Source organism: Grus americana, chromosome 3, assembly GCF_028858705.1.
Source record: "Grus americana isolate bGruAme1 chromosome 3, bGruAme1.mat, whole genome shotgun sequence".
In the NCBI taxonomy this organism is placed as follows: Eukaryota; Metazoa; Chordata; class Aves; order Gruiformes; family Gruidae; genus Grus; species Grus americana.
The window spans coordinates 114,424,914-114,443,297 of record NC_072854.1 but is presented as its reverse complement, the minus strand read 5'-3'; the positions used below and the strand labels follow the sequence as shown (position 1 = coordinate 114,443,297).

General features: G+C 39.6%; 1 protein-coding gene across 7 annotated transcripts in view; it reads right to left on the bottom strand.

Annotated features, from left to right (window-relative positions):
* Positions 1-18,384, bottom strand: part of LOC129203933 (COMM domain-containing protein 1-like) — a 91,596-nt gene that overhangs the window by 71,328 nt on the left and 1,884 nt on the right. For 2 of the 7 annotated variants that reach the window (XM_054818929.1, XM_054818932.1), the window contains 4 exons: positions 17,848-17,933; positions 17,361-17,429; positions 16,935-17,026; positions 13,741-15,337 (listed from right to left, as the gene is read on the bottom strand). The exons of 2 other annotated variants lie outside the window; for them this stretch is intronic. In XM_054818929.1, coding sequence (XP_054674904.1) covers positions 15,250-15,337; positions 16,935-17,026; positions 17,361-17,429; positions 17,848-17,933 — 335 coding nt within the window. In that variant the 3' untranslated portion in view covers positions 13,741-15,249. 3 more of the 7 variants (XM_054818931.1, XM_054818930.1, XM_054818935.1) reach the window with 3 other exon arrangements.

The following is an 18,384-nucleotide window of genomic DNA, read 5'->3' as shown; positions in this document are numbered from 1 at the left end:
AACAACACTCGATCAGGAGCAAATCCCAAACCAGGGAGCTGCGAAGAAACCATCCCTTGCTTTCCCATAAAGACGTAAGTACCATTTGCTGTACCAAAAATGCTCTTAGAACTAAATCTAATAAATGGTTTTGGGAAAAAATAGCCTAAAGACTTAATGAAACAGCCAACGTATCAATCTGAAATTATTCTCCAATAGAATCACATTAAATATTAATGACTACTGTAATGACTCCATTGAGGGTTCTCTATTTCTATCAGGTTAGGCTCCTGACCAAGACACCTACCAGTAGAGCTGGCCAAGTAGTCATTTTTTTCAGCAAGCTTGTAGGAACAATTGCACACCCTTGTGCCTCCAGACAACGTGCATTGCCCTTGGGAGCTGCACGTGCAAGACAGCAGTTTACAGAGCTTGCAGACACACACCAGCACTGAAAACTGAAAATCTGGTTTTAGATTTCATCATCGCAGGCCTAAACGGCTAAAAACTCAAATGCTCCAAGACAGTGCAGCCCATACCATCAAAAAGAATTCAATTCATTTTTCCAGTGGCATTTCACTGGCTTTTAGTCAAATTTAGGGCTACTCATATTCAACAAATTCCCTACTGTTGTCCACATGAACTGGAAAATTTCTCTAGCACTTTCTTTTCATTACAAGACTTTTTGTAGATTTCCTGAAATGTCATAAACTGAAATGTCATAAAATGAATCCTGTGAACAAAAGCACTCTCCCTGCCAAGCAAGGAACAACTGACACTCGTCTAACCTGGTTCACAACAAGCCAGAGCCAGATCCCTCTCAGTCATGCGGGAGACTTCATACAATGGATGCAAAATAGAGGCACACATGAGTACTCGTCGCGTACAAGGAGGCACGTCCAGTAACTGATGGGGGAAGAGTCCTTCTGCAAAGTTGCATCAGCCACTCATGCCTTTGGGCTCCTTAGAGTTCTCAAGAGAGGATCATCTTAAAGGTCCCAAGAGGTCTGAAGCAGCATAACAACTTCTCCCTCTTGAGGACCCATCAGTGAAGCATGGCTCAGGCAACCCATACATCTCACAGGAAACACTGGAAAGCCAACCATGGGGCCATACTGCAAGACCCCAACTTGCCTCAGAACCACAGCTTATTATCTTCATCCTAGGCAATGCATAAAAACTGTGTCACTGAATAGTGTTAGAAGGGCACTTGTTTCTGACCTCTCTTCTTATCTCTGCATGCGTGCATCCATGTTTTGTAAACATGTATGTGTGAGCACCACATGAATATCTGACCATCTACTAAAATAACAGCACACTGCCTAAATGTGCCATTTCTTCTGCAGAAAAAGGGAGTTATGTGTGTTTTGTTCACTTCGAAAAGGTAAAAATTTCATGAAAAATGCAAAAGAAAGCACAACTAATTTAAATTTATAAACTATGTGTGCCATATTTGACTGTGTAAAAGTAAAGGATACTTATACAAAGAGCTTGTTAGAACAGAATATAAACTACACTTGAACCAGAAATGGCAAAAGAGTATAAAAGAATGGCACACGTGATGTGACAGTCTGAAGAGAAACAAAGGCATGTGTAAATGTCAGACAAGGAGCAGAAATGTCTGTTGCTTCCTTGCCTTTTACACAGACACTACTTCAGTGTCTGCATATATCATCAGAACACATTTCATAATCCTGGCATCACAGTTTATAGAGACTGAAAAGAAGGGAAAGAAAAAACTACCCAGTTAAAACCAAAACAGCCAAAATATCAACCTGAAATTATTCTCCAATAGAATCACATTAAATATTAATGACTACTGTAATGACTCCATTGAGGGTTCTCTACTTCTATCAGGTTAGGCTCCTGACCAAGACACCTACCAGTAGAGCTGGCCAAGTAATCATTTTTTCAGCAAGCTTGTAGGAACAATTGCACACCCCTGTGCCTCCAGACAACGTGTATCGCCCTTGAAAGCTGCATGTGTACGACAGTGCATTTTGGCTGTAGGAATCTTTTGGCAGAGATCCCAAAACATCTCAACCAGAAAAAAAAAATCTAATCTTATTTGGAAAAAACACAGAATTTCACTCAAACTATATTTGTATTGCCACTTTTTATTGTTAGGGGAGAGAGATGAAAAACATGCTTTCAGAAATATATTAACATATGCAAAATGAGATAATTACAGAAATAGTTTAAAAATAATTAGAAAACCACTTATTTTAAGTCTAAAAATTGTTTGGACAAGTTGGCTATTACTTCACATTTGCTCAGCACAGCATATTTTGTGTCTTCTTTCAGTGCAATTCTATTGTAATCTCCTTTTACTTATGTAGAATCACACATAAATAGCATTGTTAAGAGGTAAATACAGAAGATGCCAAAGCATTAGAAGGATAAAAAACATATTCCAAAACCACTGTCACCTTTAGAAGCGAAACACATAGTCCTCAAGGTGAGCAGATAAACAGATCCCAAACTCCACAGGGAGCTGAGAAGGAGGAGGGAGGCACAGGCTTGCTATACAACTATAAAACGACAAACTTCATAAGAGATCAAGTATCCTGAATTAGATCTTGGCCTATCAGCTATCAACAGGTGCTCATGCACTGTAAACAAAATGAAAGGTAAATCCCACTTGCTTTGTTCAAACAATCCAATTTTAAATTGCAGGTGGCTAAAAAGTATAGGATGATTTGGTTTCCCTGTAGATTTGTATGATTTAGTTTCCTTGTATATATACAATGGAATACCATTATGGAAAACGTACTGCGCTTAAGCTTCAGGTGTTCAGAACACATAACAAAAATATCCCAAAATAAAAAAAAATAAAAGAAGTTTGGTTTTACCAATAATGAACTCCTAATCCTTCACAATGGAGGCCATCCATGTTCCAGTCAGTTCTGGCTTACTCCATATATCAAATGTTTGGTTGGTTGGTTTTTTTTTTTAAGTTATTGTATAAAAGCATGTATTTATAATGAAAAATACAAAATTTTAAAAAGGGTTATTTTAGGCTCTGCCTTTGAAGAAAGTCACTCACGTTACCTTGTTCTAAAGCCAGTGATGCTCTAGGGGTGAACCTGGAGCCCTCTCAGTAAGTTGCAGCCAACCTTTCAGGCCCAGGGAAACTCACAGGGAACCAGACCAACCATGCAGACTGCAGCTCAAGTTGCCAGAGATTCTTACCTGACAACTTCTGCCCCATTGGGCTCAATGACTAAAACATCAACAAACAAAAAAAGACTTCATGCAACAATTGCAGTGCCTGGCATTTTGTGCCACTAATGCTTTTTCTTTTTTAATTAAATAAACTATTGCAAAAATCAACATCAAACACACACGTTAAAGAGTTGAAGACTCCATCGTACTTTGTCACCAGACTGGAAGAAACCCAGAGAGTACAAGCCACAAAATGGCATAATTTTAGCCACACAGCATTTTCACCACTGTAAGTTTTCGTATCGCCAGCTTTTTTTTTTTTTTTAAAAAAAAGAAGTAGTTGAATATACTGCATCCAGTACAGTAGAAAAACTAATGTATCTCATACCAAGACTGTAGCTGCTAAGTGTTATTGGGAATGGAAAATTTCAGATGTTCGACTTGTAAAAAGGTTGACTTGTGAGCATCATCCAAATTTCCTTTTCATATGCTAACTGTGAACTTCAGTGGCTCAAGTGAATGCCACAGCTCTGCATCTTTGACAGGGTGTTGGTTGTTCAATGCATTAACAGCTCTTTCCGTTGCTTTCTTCTTGTTCTGAACTTTCCGTGAAATGAGGATGTATACGTTAGCAGAGGAGATTATGCTCACCTCAATGGAAAAGATCAACTAGTCTCTTGTCCTAATAAGATTAATCTTTACTTGCAATGAAAGAAAAGAAAAAAAAGTATATTTGAAGAAATAATGTAGTCTATTATCTGCTCAGCTGTTTGGCAGCCTCATGTGAGACCAGCAACGTCAGAATAAGAATTTTTACTCCATTGCCCACATCAGTACTCTCCTGGAGCAAACAAGCACTTACCTTCCTTCGCACCAGTTGTAACAGACACAATTTTAAAAGCATCATAGAATAAAGACTATAATTTCAGTGTACAACCTTTCCTTTTAGTCCTTCTTTATGCATCAAATTGAAGAAGAGACAATTCAAGTTCTCCCTTTTTCATAAGCTACAATCAAAGAGGAAAGACAACTCATACTAGTTCAGAAAATCACCAGTGCTGAGATGATGGCAATGAACTTCATTACCCTCTTCAGCATTCCCCCACACACTTTGGGGAATAGGGAATGGAGCATTAGAGTTACTGAAATAAAGGCATGAAACTACATGTGAAACCTAAGGGACTCTTTCCCTTTTCAAATATACTTCATACAGCATGTGTTTGATGAATACTAATTAAGTATAGTAGATGCATTTAATTTGTAGTAATGAACTTCAAAGGCAAGATCTGACTCCCTAGTTTTCAGAGTAGACTCTTGTTAAAGAGAAACACTGCAGGGATCAGACTGAACTAATGAATTTCAGCATAATCAATAATACTTGCCTTTCTGTGCATGCCTGTGTGTGCACACATGTGCGTATATGCAACATATGCTAATCATACACACACACACACACATATATATATAAGTAACTTATGCTAATCATACCTGTGTGGGTTTTGTGGTTTGTTTTTTGTTTTGAGAAAAAAAGAGCACATCCAAAACTGACTGGTGTTATTAAAGATGAAAATACTACTGGCAAAAGTTCTACAAATGCAATAAACTGGACCATACACTTGGATGGGAAAAGGGAAATCAGAAATCAACAGGATATGAAGCATCACGAAGATCAGGGAACCAAACTTTCTCAGCAGTACTCTGTTCTGCAAGTCCATTAACAGACAATTAGCAGATTTTTCAGCAAGGCATTTTAAAACTAAGACATAATGCAGAGTCATTATAAACACAAAGAGCTGGTACTGACCTGCCTGCTCTAGACATGACAGATAGGGCACCTCCGCAAGTGGGACAAAGCAACTAGATCTCTACTTGCAGAGATATAATCAACACTGTAATTGAGGAAAAACTGAGAGAGAGAGACTGACTGGCTTCTTATTTGGGCAATATAGAGTTTACCAAACCTATTATGCATCGATGATGCAGGTCTGCTGACTTCTTTTAATTTACAGCTCTTCCATAGATAAGAACATAAAAGAATAATGACACAAAAGGTCAAGTGAACCATTAAATATAAGGTAAACCATTTTCAATTTAGTGGCAGAGTTATAGGACGTGGGTATTTTACAATCTCAAATGAAATGTCTTGGATTGGCCTCGTTAGGTAATGACCTTTCACCTCTGTTTCGCGCTTGAGTTATAGAAAATACTACTGATTAAATGAACTACATTATAATAGAGGGAGCCCTCCTGTTTCTGCCTGCCTTCAGGAGTTGCACTTGTAGTCACACACACAGTAGGAACGCTATGAGGTTTGTAATGCAGAGGTGCAGAGAGGAATCCTTGCTCACACCCCGTTGTTTAAACAACAGCCGAATTCATATAGATCTGCTCACAGTGCAGAATACCATCACGTCCACACCCCACAGCTACCAGCAAAAATACTGCCTTCTACACATCACTTCAATAATTAAATAGCAATGAAAACTGTATTGCAAACATGAAAGGCTTTAACATAATACAAACACCAAGTTTTGCAACTGGAGAAATCGCAAAAGAATGAGTATTAAAAAAATCTGGAATGATGCAGGTACATTGTTCCTTCTAGCTGACACATACAAGCAATAAATTGCTGCTCTAGGCAGCAAAGCACCAATCTTACCACTCCTGTCAATGTTCTTCAACTATGTAACATCCTGCAGTCAACCTTCCTCTCCAGTTCACTCCTTTAAAGAATTTTCCCCCTGTGTTTTATGTTATTCCTACAACTGCCAGCTGCACCAGTCCTTATTTGAACTGACTGAACATATACATACCTAAAATCTAAAATAACTCATATTGCAAGCTCTAATAAGAACGCTTTGGGGCAGTGTCCATGAACATTTTCATCACCATAATACAGCAGGTGCTAGTTCAAGTAAACCTTCAATTTTCTATCCTCCTAAGACAATGCTGAAATAGGGCAAAAAAAGAAGCAATAACCATAGGCTTATACACTGAAAAAAGAAAATGTATGCTGCAACACCATACACTGCAGAGGTGGCACTCAAGCTGTGTTCAGATTAGCAAGCTGTATAATAGTGGGGTTTTTTCTAAATTAAAAAAAAGACTAGGATTGTTACTTAGTTGTTTCAGGCAAACATCAAATGAAATAATAACAATTTTCTCACGTATGTCCAATTATAACACTGTAGATGTTCCCTCCCAAAATTCTGTGCAAAGTTATTGTTAGTATATTTTCTCCTAGCCCAGTAACAAATAAAATTATTCATAATAAGCACAGTCATTTGCTGGAGTGAAAGGTATAACACCACACAGGATGTGTATTTGGGTAGAAAGCACCTCATATGGACACGGCACATGTTGATACTGCTTTACAAGTACTTGTTTTCTTTTACATGAATTGAGAAGAATGAACATGCTTACCGAGTTATCTTTTTAGTTAGTACACGCAGGCACAACCACAATTCTAACCGACAGAAAGCAAACAGTCTCTCCTACTAACTCTTCCCAAATGATTTCATCTCAGTCTCCAAATGATTTTATCTCAGTCTTTGGACTGAGGCTGTTCCACTTCTCAGCCCTGCAGAAGCTTGGACAACTGCAAACTGTGCAAGAGTTCATGACTCAGTCCACATACTTGAATCACAAGGTGTCTGGGGAGAGGAAGATTGACTACTCTCTTTCCTTATTAGAAAATGCAAAAAGTCATTTATTTCCCAACAATGGCTGTCAACAGAAATCCTTTATCCTCCACAACTGAGTAGATGCTACGACTTTTTCTGCTCTGACTTTTCATCTAGGGGCAGACCTAGATCAAGTCTCTTCCATCTCAAGCAGGGGCAGTAATGCTTTGGGAGCTCCTCTCTAGGTAACAGCAGCAACTTCATAGGGAAAGGACTGCAGTCCCTAGTGGGAGAATGACAGTCTTCAGGGCCAACACACAATAACGGCACTGATCAGCTCCCAAAGCACAAGCAGTTTGCTGGTGCTCCTCCAGAGGATTTTACACACCAAGCAATTTTATCCGCTAGTGGCACTGAGCTTTCCCCTCCACAAGCCTTTAGATCAGATTTTGATCAAAACATTTCTTATTCAACAAATTTTCTCTGAAGGCATGAATAAAAGTAATCACTAGAAATAGCTGGGCATCTCACAATATAGAAATAGCTTCAAGATGGGATGCACATATACCATGCGTGCCAGTGGCACAGCAGAGCCAAATAACGACAGAAATATCAGCCTCTTGGCTGAATGACAGCGAAATGAAAAATGACTGTCATTAGAAAATCTGATATAAATATATCAGCATGATTTCTAATGAAAACAACTGATGGGAGAGGGCTAGTGAATGTTATAAAGCATATACATAGAGTTTGGGTGGATCTTGTATGTTGGATATCAAGCTCCTGGTTCTCACATATTATTTACGTAGAGTCTGATTAATATCTTACCAATAACATACCAGTATATTTATTACAGATGGTGACACCCTCAGTATTAGTGAAAATAAATACTTATAAATCAAATGTAATAAAATATTTAGACTCCTCACACTGAAATTTTTATTGTCATTTAGCCAATGTACAGTTTGTTCTGCAGCAGCAGAGCGAACCAGTACACTTCCAACACAGCAGCAAATGATCACGTTCAATAAATCCAGTAGGCTACTGCCACCAAAAGGAAAACAGTGGAAATACTCTGGATGTAAAGCAACTTGTTATTACCAGTGGAACTAATACAGTAAATTAAACTTATGTAAGGAGGAGACAAATTTAGTATTTTAATCAAGATGAAGTCATCTTTGAAAACCAAAAAAGCTGGGGGTGAGAATTTGCAACAGCTAATCTCCCCAGTTTCTCAACGTTTTGCAACCTTACAAGGTCAGGAGGCTGGGAAGTACGAAGGCAGAGGGTAAAAAACAATCAACAGAAGAACACTGAAAGGGTACAGTTCTCCAGGGCCGGCCTTCCTAGGGCTTTGTTCTACCTTCCAGGATATTCCACACAAGAAAATAAAGGAGATTTTTAAAAACATAAATGTAATAAGGTAACATGATTTCTCTACAAAGTAAATTTGGCATTTTAGGAAGAGGTCAGATGATTCACGCACATTCAACGGATCTATGGGCAGGAAAAGAAAGAGCTGTAAGAAGTACATTGTAACGACATCTTCAATAAATACAAAACTAGGACAGACGACTCTATACACAAACCAGGGGAAAAGAAACATTTAAATAATTATTGCTGCAGTAAATATGATACACTTTTGTAGCCCTTATTCAGCTCCATACTTTTCACAGGTGCCATGCTTTGCACAGGTGGAATGCAGGAGGGTACAGGAAAGTCCTTCACCTTATTTATACTGAGCTCTAATACAAGCAAGTGATTTATGGTACTACGATTACTACGTAGAAGACATGAAGCACTGTAGCAACTGAGTCACGAGGGCAATGAATCTCTCTGCTTCTAACCATCAAGAAGATGGGTGTCAGAAAAAAAAAAATCCTCAAGAGACAGGAATGAGGCATTATTCAACCCATCCAATTTAGGTGCTCACGCTTCCTATAAAGTCAACAGAAGACAGTATAAGACATCTGATCTTTTCCACATTGACCAAAGGACCTGGGCTTCTAAATGACATATTTGAAAATAAGCAGTATGGCCACCTCCTGAAAGAATATATTTAGTACAATTAGGTATTATCATCAATGGAGACAGAAAAGTTACCTGCTGTCTTCTGAACTTCAGGTGCAGATCACTGCACACAAGGGAAATGGCTGCATAAACAAGTACTCTGACTTTCTGTTGCTATTCTAGTGCTTGCTCCCCTTCCTCCAACACCCAGAGGAGGAAGGAAAGAATAAAACCACAAAAAGATAACACAAACATTGCTGTTAGCATTTTAATCATGCGGATTTTTCACAATTAATTAAATATCAAGACTGGAATAAATTTGCTCAGAAATTCATGTGACAATTGACAAGGAAGGGCCAACACCTATCTTCAGGTGGAGCTTGCTCCTTCAGGTGCTGGGGAGACACCAGCACCCAAGATGTGTGTCCAAAGACTAAGATGTTACGAGCACAGAGAAACACTTTTGAAGCTTGCTGTTACCAGCAAACACAATATAACACAAACACACTCCCTCCCCTCGGCCCCATATTTAAATTCACAGAAATATTAAAAGTATTCCAGGCAACTGGAATATAAACAAAATATTAGAAGTATTCTAGTATGCATGTATGTATTTTGCAGTTCTCAGCTGCTTAAAGATGTAGCTAAGCAACTTGTAGGGCCAAGACAACTTTCCCCTCACCCTCCTCCTGCCACATCATTCAAACAAAGGGAACAGCTCGCAACATATCTCTGTGTGATGGCTTCAGACCAGTCAGTTTATGCAAGAGGCAGAGATTTGTAGGCTAACTGTGAGAACTGAAGAGAAGGTATCACAAATAATAGCTAGGACTTTTCCTATGGATTTTTCCACTAGGCAGATGGAGGGAAAGGCAAATAAGTTTAATTCCAAAGTACAACTCTAATAACAACCTCCCCCTCTCCCTCCCCCAGAGGTGTAAAGAGAAAGGGCCCTCAAAATGACAAGAAAGCCAAGGGATTTTTTAGGATGCTCTAGAACAGAGATACTGAAAGCATGCACAGGACTTAAGTGTTACTTCCTTTAAGTCACCCACTAGAAATAAGCACCCCAAATTCATGCACACTTGACATGAATTTGTGTCTGTACAAAGTAGTTTTGTGTATTGCTCAGCTCAAAATGTCAACTGTAAAGTGTGTTGAACTGCATAAACCTTGGTTATTTCCCAGGAATTTCATCCATAAGGAGATGAGAAGAGTAGTGGCCATGAAGACCATGAGATACACCTGGTAATAGTGAGATGCTAATTTACATTGGAAAGCGTGACCTCAAAGATCACAGTTGTTACCGGTTTTCATTCTTAAAGCAGCGCGTGGGGAATGTGATATCCTCTCCCCAACATATTGCCATCCTCCTAAGCTATATACCCATGTTACAACAATGTGTAAATATTCAATAATTTTAATCATCTGTGTTTTCTGGGGCATGAATTGACATTATGTCCAGAATATGACATCTCAACAGTGCTTGAATAAGAGTTGTATTTGAGAGAGAAAGAAAAAAAAAAAGACACCCTGGTTTTGTCCGTGGGTTAAGTCTTGCAAGAATCAATCTTTACAATTCAGCTTTCATTCCAGGCTTTCCAGGGCATCATATGAATCTGACCATTAAAGAAACAATGGACCCTTCATAAAAGCAGAAAATGAGTCCTCATCCAATTCCACATCTGTTAACTACATTTGCCTGCCTAAGTTTCTCTAGCTATTTCCTCTGGATGCGCCACTGTCTTTTCTTCTGGCCTCAAACACATCATATTGGATGAGCAGCTGTCACATTCCAGTGATGGCTAAAGAGCTATCTGTTTCTGCAAACAGAAAAACAAAGCCTATATAGAGTTTGGAGATTATTCATATGAAGTTATAATTTATCTAAAGTTACTGTACTGCAGTACTGCATTGAAATAACTAGAAAAATACTACTTGTGTTATCTGCCACATCTCTCAGGGGTAAGTCAAAAAGCACCTCAGAAAAAAGCACCAAGAAAAACAGGTTATAAAAAAAGAGAAAGGAATATAACCATCAGGTCTGAAAAATTACTATTATAAAAGAATGGGTACCACAGTAAGATTTGGATTAGGCAGATTTAGAGAGGAAACTAATTTTAAAAATAAAACTGAGAAGAGAGTCAAGAATTAAACGGGAATCTACAGCAAAATGTTGAAATATCAGCCAGAATACTTGGGGGAGGGGGAGGAGGGGGCAACCATCTTTTTTTCCAGTAATACTGTCAGGCAGAACTCAAAACACCTTGGCTTTTAGCCATGGACTCAGACACTGATCCTCACCGGCCTTTAGTTCCTGAGCTCTGGTAAGGCAGGTCACCATCATCTCATGAGACAGAGCATAGAACAGGCAGTGTGTCCAATTCTGACCAAGTCTACTTCACTGCTCAGTACATCAACAGGCCATTGATTTCAGTTTACTTCAGTATGCCCGCAAAATAGCTTACTGCTGAAAAAAGAGCACATCTTGCCTCTCACTCCCCTTCACTCTTGGCTATGTAGTCCCAACTGTCTCCTTTAATCATCTCAGATGCTCACCAGATCTTTGTCATGAGACAATTTAAACTCAGAAACTTTGCAGGAATTCTCTTTTTCTTCCTCCCTTTGAGTTATTCAATAATACAACAGAAAACTGCTAGCTCACAGAGCAGTCCAGAAAGCAATGTAGTTGTCAAAAGGTAAGAAGTGGCAGTGGATGGGGTGAAAGGGGCAAAACCCCTCCCATTTTGGCAATAACATCCCAACTGGCATACTGCATCTCGCAGAACAGGTGGCAGATCTGACTGCTTTGCCCACCAAGGCGGCTGTCTTCAGGCATGAGCAACAATAAAAAAATATCAAAGTGGTACATTTCACACATACAGTTCCTTACCCTCCAGATGCACAGAGGGAGGCTGCTGCTAACAGCACTGTGAGGACAGCATAATCATGAGAGACTAAGCTTCGTTCTCTGTTGAATCTGGTAACATTGCACTTAATGATTCCATCATTTAAAGCAGCAGTTAACTGTTCATCTGCTGGGCTAACACGCATGTTTGCACTAACTTACTAACTCCCAATACAGAAGCAGCAATACAGAGAAAAAGAAACCAAAAAGGATATTTCACAGAAATTTTTCTTTTAAAAAAGCACATACACACTTAGTTTTGATCTTGTAACAAATTAAGAACACGGATAAAACCACACAAAGCCAATTCCTTTTAAAATTTCTGACTTTTTTTTCCCCCATCATACAGACTGACATAAGGTAATCCCAAAAATTCTTTAGAGAACAGCAATTTAAAAGATACTGTTTTGAAAAACAGATTGATGATCTTCAGCAATACAAATAGCATGCAGTAAAAATAACGTGTAGTGCTAAGGAAAGCATAGCAAGCAAACGTGTTGCAGCCGTATGCAAAAAAGGACACTTCAGAAAGGGAAAAACGAGCATAAAAAGCTCACTGCTAAATACAAGGGCCTGGGTATAAAAAATTATCCAGCCAAAACTATGCTACTGCAGTTAAGTTTTTTTCCTCACGTGAGGATACCAAAAAACTACTGACCAAGTTTTTAAGTCCTGCAAAAAAGCCGTGGATTTAACCACCGGGTGGCAGTGGTCATCCGAATATTTTGCACCTGGAGGATTCCTGTGCCACACCGAGCTGCTGGAAACTACTCTATGCTTTGCTCTCTGAAGGGAGAGCAAAAAAAAATCCATTCCGGAGAAAAACACCTTATTCTGTCTCATGCATAAAGCAAAATCTGTTTTCTGCTTAAAGTAGCTTACTTTATAAATGGTGATGCTTTTCCCAAAATACAGTTTTCTTGTAAGAAATCTGTATTTTGAATAGAAGCTCTTCTCAGAAAGTTCTCAAGTAGTGATACTTATTTCCAAGCCTCATCTTTTGCCCTTCACATCGCACTGGCCTGCCGAGCTCCTGCTTCTGAGGAGAGGCCAAGGGAGGGCCCGATCTCCGCCCGGGCTTCGGCTTCCCACCAAACCGTGTTTCACCGCGGGATGCACGGTGACGGATAAAACCAAAAGCCTCCCGGACGTGGCAGGGCAAGGCTGTGCTCAGGGCCTTGTCCCGGCGTCAGCCCTGTACCAGAAATGCCCGCTACAGCTCAGCCCCACGCTGAGGGCGGCCGGTTTCACCCCCCCGCGGCAGCACCCACAGCCACCCCAACCTCTCCCTCCTCGGTGGGGGGAAGACACTCACACCAAACCCCCAGCGGCAGCGAGGCCGATGAAATGGTTTTAACCCCCAGGATAGGCCCCCCAGGCTCCCTGCCCCTCCGCAGTCCCGTCCTGCAGGCCCGCCCCAGCCAGTACCTGGAGGAGGCCGCCCATCTTGGCGCGCAGGGCGCGGAACTCCTCCGACGCCGACTCGGGGTAGAGCTGCCCGCGCAACAGCTCCTCCGTGATGTCCGCGTTGCCGTAGTAGGCGGCCTGGGCAATGCCGCTGAGGAGCGCGCTCAGCGGCTTGGAGCCCTCGAGGGGCTGCGGCGGCAGCTCCGACGCCGCCATCGTGAAGAGGGCGGAGCCACCGCCGACCCCGCCCCGCCCGCGGCTAGGAGTACGGCGACCGCGCGGGTACACGCCATGCCGCGCCCGCTCCACCCTGCCACCCCGGATTGGGCCGCGCTGCCGCGGCGGCCATGGCAGGTGCCCATGCATGTACCGAGTTTTCTCACGGGGGGGAAATACGTTGTGCTCTTAGCAAGCTAACCGTAACTGTCGAGTACCAAACACGTAACTGAAAAAAGCAGTAGCTCTACCATTCAGACGAGTTTTATTTAACACAAATATTCAGGCACATACCACCAAGTAATTGTACATTTCAATATCATCAACAGAAGTAATGACAAGTGTAATCACACACACCAACATGGAGCCTTCAGTGACCGGTATTTTTTCCTTCCCTGACAATTTCATGCAATGTTTCAAAAGTATCTGTGATTAAAAAAAAAAAAAAGAAAAAAAATCCACCCCAAACTCACAGAAAAACCCCAAACCCAATCCCATTAACCAGAACCAAACATGAATGACCTGACTTGGGTACAATAAATTTCTCCTTTCTAAACTGTTAAAAAAGTACTCTATTTTACTAAATACTCCAAGACTTTAAGGGAAGTTCCATAGGCTTTGCACTCTATCCCTTCACTGTAAGAGGCAGGGTAGACCACAAAACATGGGGACAGTTAAGAAAAAGGTACCAATAAAAATCAAGTGTTTTCTCAGTGCACCATTCTATACAAGTTTAAATATAAAAAAATATTAAAATGTTTTGTATATACAAGCATATGCAGTCACAAAAGAGACTGTGTGCTCTCAAAAGAGATGTCTACAACGAATTTTCTTCTGCTAATAATACAATGGTATCATTTACCACCTGATTTCAATTATTTAAGCCCTTCATAGTTGCGGTCTTTTTTTCTGACATACAGGAAACATCACATTGCTCAAAAATATAAGTTTATGATCAACATAATCGGTTCTGCCTAGTGCTTTAGTCTGTATCTTTTCGTAAGTAGAGAACAGGCGAAGAACACTTGCAAGTTGCCCTTGCCTGAGGGGGGAATCACAGCGTACACTTCTTTAAGCTAGAGGTACAGGAAGAACTAACACTACCTGCATCTAAAAGTTTCTTCGACTCTCCCCATTCATTTGGGCAATATTTAAAATGTCCTTTTGCTCCAAGGCTATTTAAACAACTTTCAAGAATCTGGAGATCTAGGAGACAGTTTCTTTTGATCACTAGGAATGAATATATAGTATGAGAAATGTAACTCCATGTGGGTACAGACTCTTCACAGCTGACCCTTCAGAGACTCAACACTCCGATGAGTACAGTTCACTGGTGCTCATATTTAAAAAGAAAAGGGAGCACGGTAGTGACTCTTCATGGCTTATCCATACCACCATGGAATATGAAGTAAAATTTCTATCACTCTGGTTTAAATTTCTGAAGATACTGTTCCTCAATGACATGCTTACTTCTGCTGCAAGCTGACATACGTCATTAAGTCCTAATAAGCAATACTGGTTTACTGACTTAGGCTGAGGTGCAAAGACAAATTTGTTCTTAGAATTGCTTTATCCTCTCAGATTTCAGTCTACTTTAGTGCCTTGCATGAAGATGGCAAAAAAGCTGGTGAAAAGTGCATATTTTAACTTTAAAACAGTATAAAATTATTCAGAATGCACATGGCAGCAACAGTAACCTGTGTCTTTAAGAATATTATTTATTTGTTTTTGTAAACAACCTCATTTTTAAACAAATTAAAATACATTGCAAAGTCTCTCTTTATATATACACAGTACACATTCAAACTTCACTTCATTGTGATGCCATGGTTTAAGCAGAAAAACAAGAGTTCTTGATCCAAAACTCAGTTAGTTGCACTACAACCATCTTCGGCAGGACAGCACACCATGCTGCCAAGACCCAGCCCTTTCAGGAGTAATTCATTTGTTATTTATCACCTGAACCGTTTTTCGGCCATAGTGGTAGTAGCTGTACGCAGATGTTACTGTTGTGAAAGCTGTGATGCACCTTTGGGGAAAATAATTCCTGTAAGTCATTTGAGTCTAAGTACGATAATAAAAATTGGTATTTTTAAGTGTCTTTCCTATTTTTCACTACACGGTCAAGGACTATGTCCTACAGAAATGCAGTTTATATGCTGAAATTCAGTACTAAGTGGAGGATTAGATAAACAAAGGAACTGCCATCCAGCACTATGTAGCATGCTTCAGTATAATTGCATACTAGGCCAAATTTTTACCATTTTAGGACTTGTTTTAGAGAAGGGAAGACAAAAGATCTGTTTCAGTATTTGTACCCTACATTATTTTTACCAGCTTGAGAACTGACTGACATGAGAAACTATCCCTTGGTAGTATGAAAGGTGAGCGTTCAAATTGTACAAGACTTGAACTTACATTTTACCAAGTTCCAAAGCTAAAGCACAAGTTTCGGCTTCAGCCTCTTTTGTTCCCTTCCCAGGCGCTGGGCAATAACCATATATATATTTCTAAATTAGCAGTGCTCCTCTGTGCCAAAGGCTGATACCATTCAGGCATGAGCCACCGCTACAGTCCTACCCTTCCACTACTGCTGCCCTCCCTGGACACACTGCCAGGCTCATTCAGGTAATTTTTGAGAGCATTTATAGAGGACCTCGGTAAGTTACACCCAGCATTTCTCCATTACTCACAACATGGAAACTCTCTCACAGAGCCCCAGACAAGCAGCAAGGTATGTGTCTTTCACAGATGCAGTTCCAGATTTGGCTTTCCAACAGGATGAAAGACCACATTGACTGTTAAGATCAAGGTTCCTAGGTCCTTAAAAGCTTTGGGGTTTGTGTTTGTGGGTTTTTTGCCACTAAAAGACAAGTAACACTGGATTTTCCACTACTGTAAACTATGTTACTAACTAATTCTGCTCTCTACCGTTCAGCCTCTTCGTTCTGAACTCTTAGCCAACTGCTCAGGAGAAATAACTGCAGTTGTAACAACTGCTGTCAGCTACAATTCAGATTCAGTTCAGATCTCCAGTGACAACAGTGAAAGGAACAGCCATTTTTTAAGGAGGTATCCTCCTGTACACGTGTTTTCATTCCATCCCTCCCCTTCTTTCCTATAGTCTAGCAGGAATCACTGGATTTCTTCAGGTGCTTTTCAAAGAGGCTTCAGAAACCTAGATTTCAAGATAGCAGGTACAATATAAAGCAAAAGTGAGAAAACACTTCCTGTCTAATTTTAGTGATATCAAGGTTGTTTTTCAAGAGCATGAATAAATAAAGAACCCATACAGCCTTTCTTCCCACTTCCTTCTTTTCCATTAATCTGAATTTACACTTTGCCTGTGTATACCACGTCTATTCTGAAGACTTGTTTCTTCATTATTCCTGGACCTTAACTAGTTTAATTTGACTACTTTTTGCTTGTATAGTAAATTAAGCACCAATAAATATCTAGCTCCTGTGTCAGTTAAGAATAAACGTGTAAAAATTCAGCCATATGGGTCTATTACATCATATGGGCACAGGTTTTTAGTTCCACGCAATAAGATTAATCTCAATTACCAGTTTCTTTAGTAGCACATTAAATGAAAAAAAAAAAAAAAAAAAAAAGAGGTAAGTTACCATAATGTCTGCAGATATATGCTGTCCACATAATTGAAAACAGGAGCTGCTAAAGAAGCTGCCACCAAAATTAGCTGAACCGCTGTATTCATCTGATAAAAGCAAAATAGGAAATGTGACTGAAATGAAGATATGTATTATGCAAGGAACACCAATACACCCTTTTATTACTGGTTTATGTATTAGTCTCTATACAGAAAATTTAATTAGAAACCTCTTTTAAAGAAGCATCTTACACACTAGAAATTATCATGTGCTATGACAGAATATAGAGTTGAAAATCCCTCAGAATTTAAGTTGCCTCCAAAAAGTTGGCACTATTTTGAAACTGCACTCAGCACTAGTAGTAAACAGCCTCCTCCCTCCAAACTACACACCAGTCCAAGTACTGAGGAGTTATCTTTTGTAACGAGTTATTACTCTTACCTTGCTAATAAATGTTGGTTTTAATTGGGCAGTAGCATAACAGGGGTTAAAATACCTACTGAGTGTTCTCTGTTGGGGGAGAAAAGAGAAGAAAAAAGGCAATTCTAGTATATTCAACTTGATATACCTCTTCGCATGATACAAAAGAAAAGTCAACTGTAGTGCTAAAGAATTATACTGCTTCTGCTCTTCTATGATTTATTGCACATCATACACAGGAAAAAAAAGTTATCAGTACTTCTGACTCATATTTATGAAACCTATTCTATGAAATACTGTTCTGCTTACAAATCTGGCAAAAGAACAAGTACAGCATTACATGTTAGGCTATCCACCCAAGTTTTGAGCAACCATCAAGTCTCAAGATGAAAATCTCCTGGTTACAACTTTGTTAAAGGCTTGTTCATTTTTTCATACTTGTAAAAACACAGAAGATTTAATCAAAATAAGATGATTACACGTTCATACAATTACACTACACACTTACCGGTGGAGAAAGAGTTTTGTATCGCACATAAAAAACAGCAGCAATGAGCACTACGTCCCTCAGAATAATCATGGAAGTAAGTGAAACTGAAAAACCAAGCCAACAGGATCTAGTGAAAAATCACGTCCATGATTAAAACCAAAACAAAATCAGAAGAGCGCAAAATATGAAGCAAGAAGAAATTACCACTCTCAACTTCTTCTGAACAAGTTTCATGTACAACTGAATATTTTTAAGATGACTTCTGAAAGTGTTTCATCTAAAGTCTTAAAACAATCCAGTCTATGAGAAAACTTTCTACACAACTACTAACTACTATTGCTTTAAAGAAAGTACATTTGAAACCAGCAGTAACACTTTTTGTTTTGCAGGTCTATTGTGTTGGGGGAGGGATGGTTTTTAAGAATTTAATAGGAGCAAATAGCGAAGTGCAACTGAGAAAGCAAAAGTTTCGAGCTATACAGTTTTCATTCTAGACACACCATAAAGGTCACTATACATATCATCAGCTTCTTTACCTTATATAGTACATGCAAA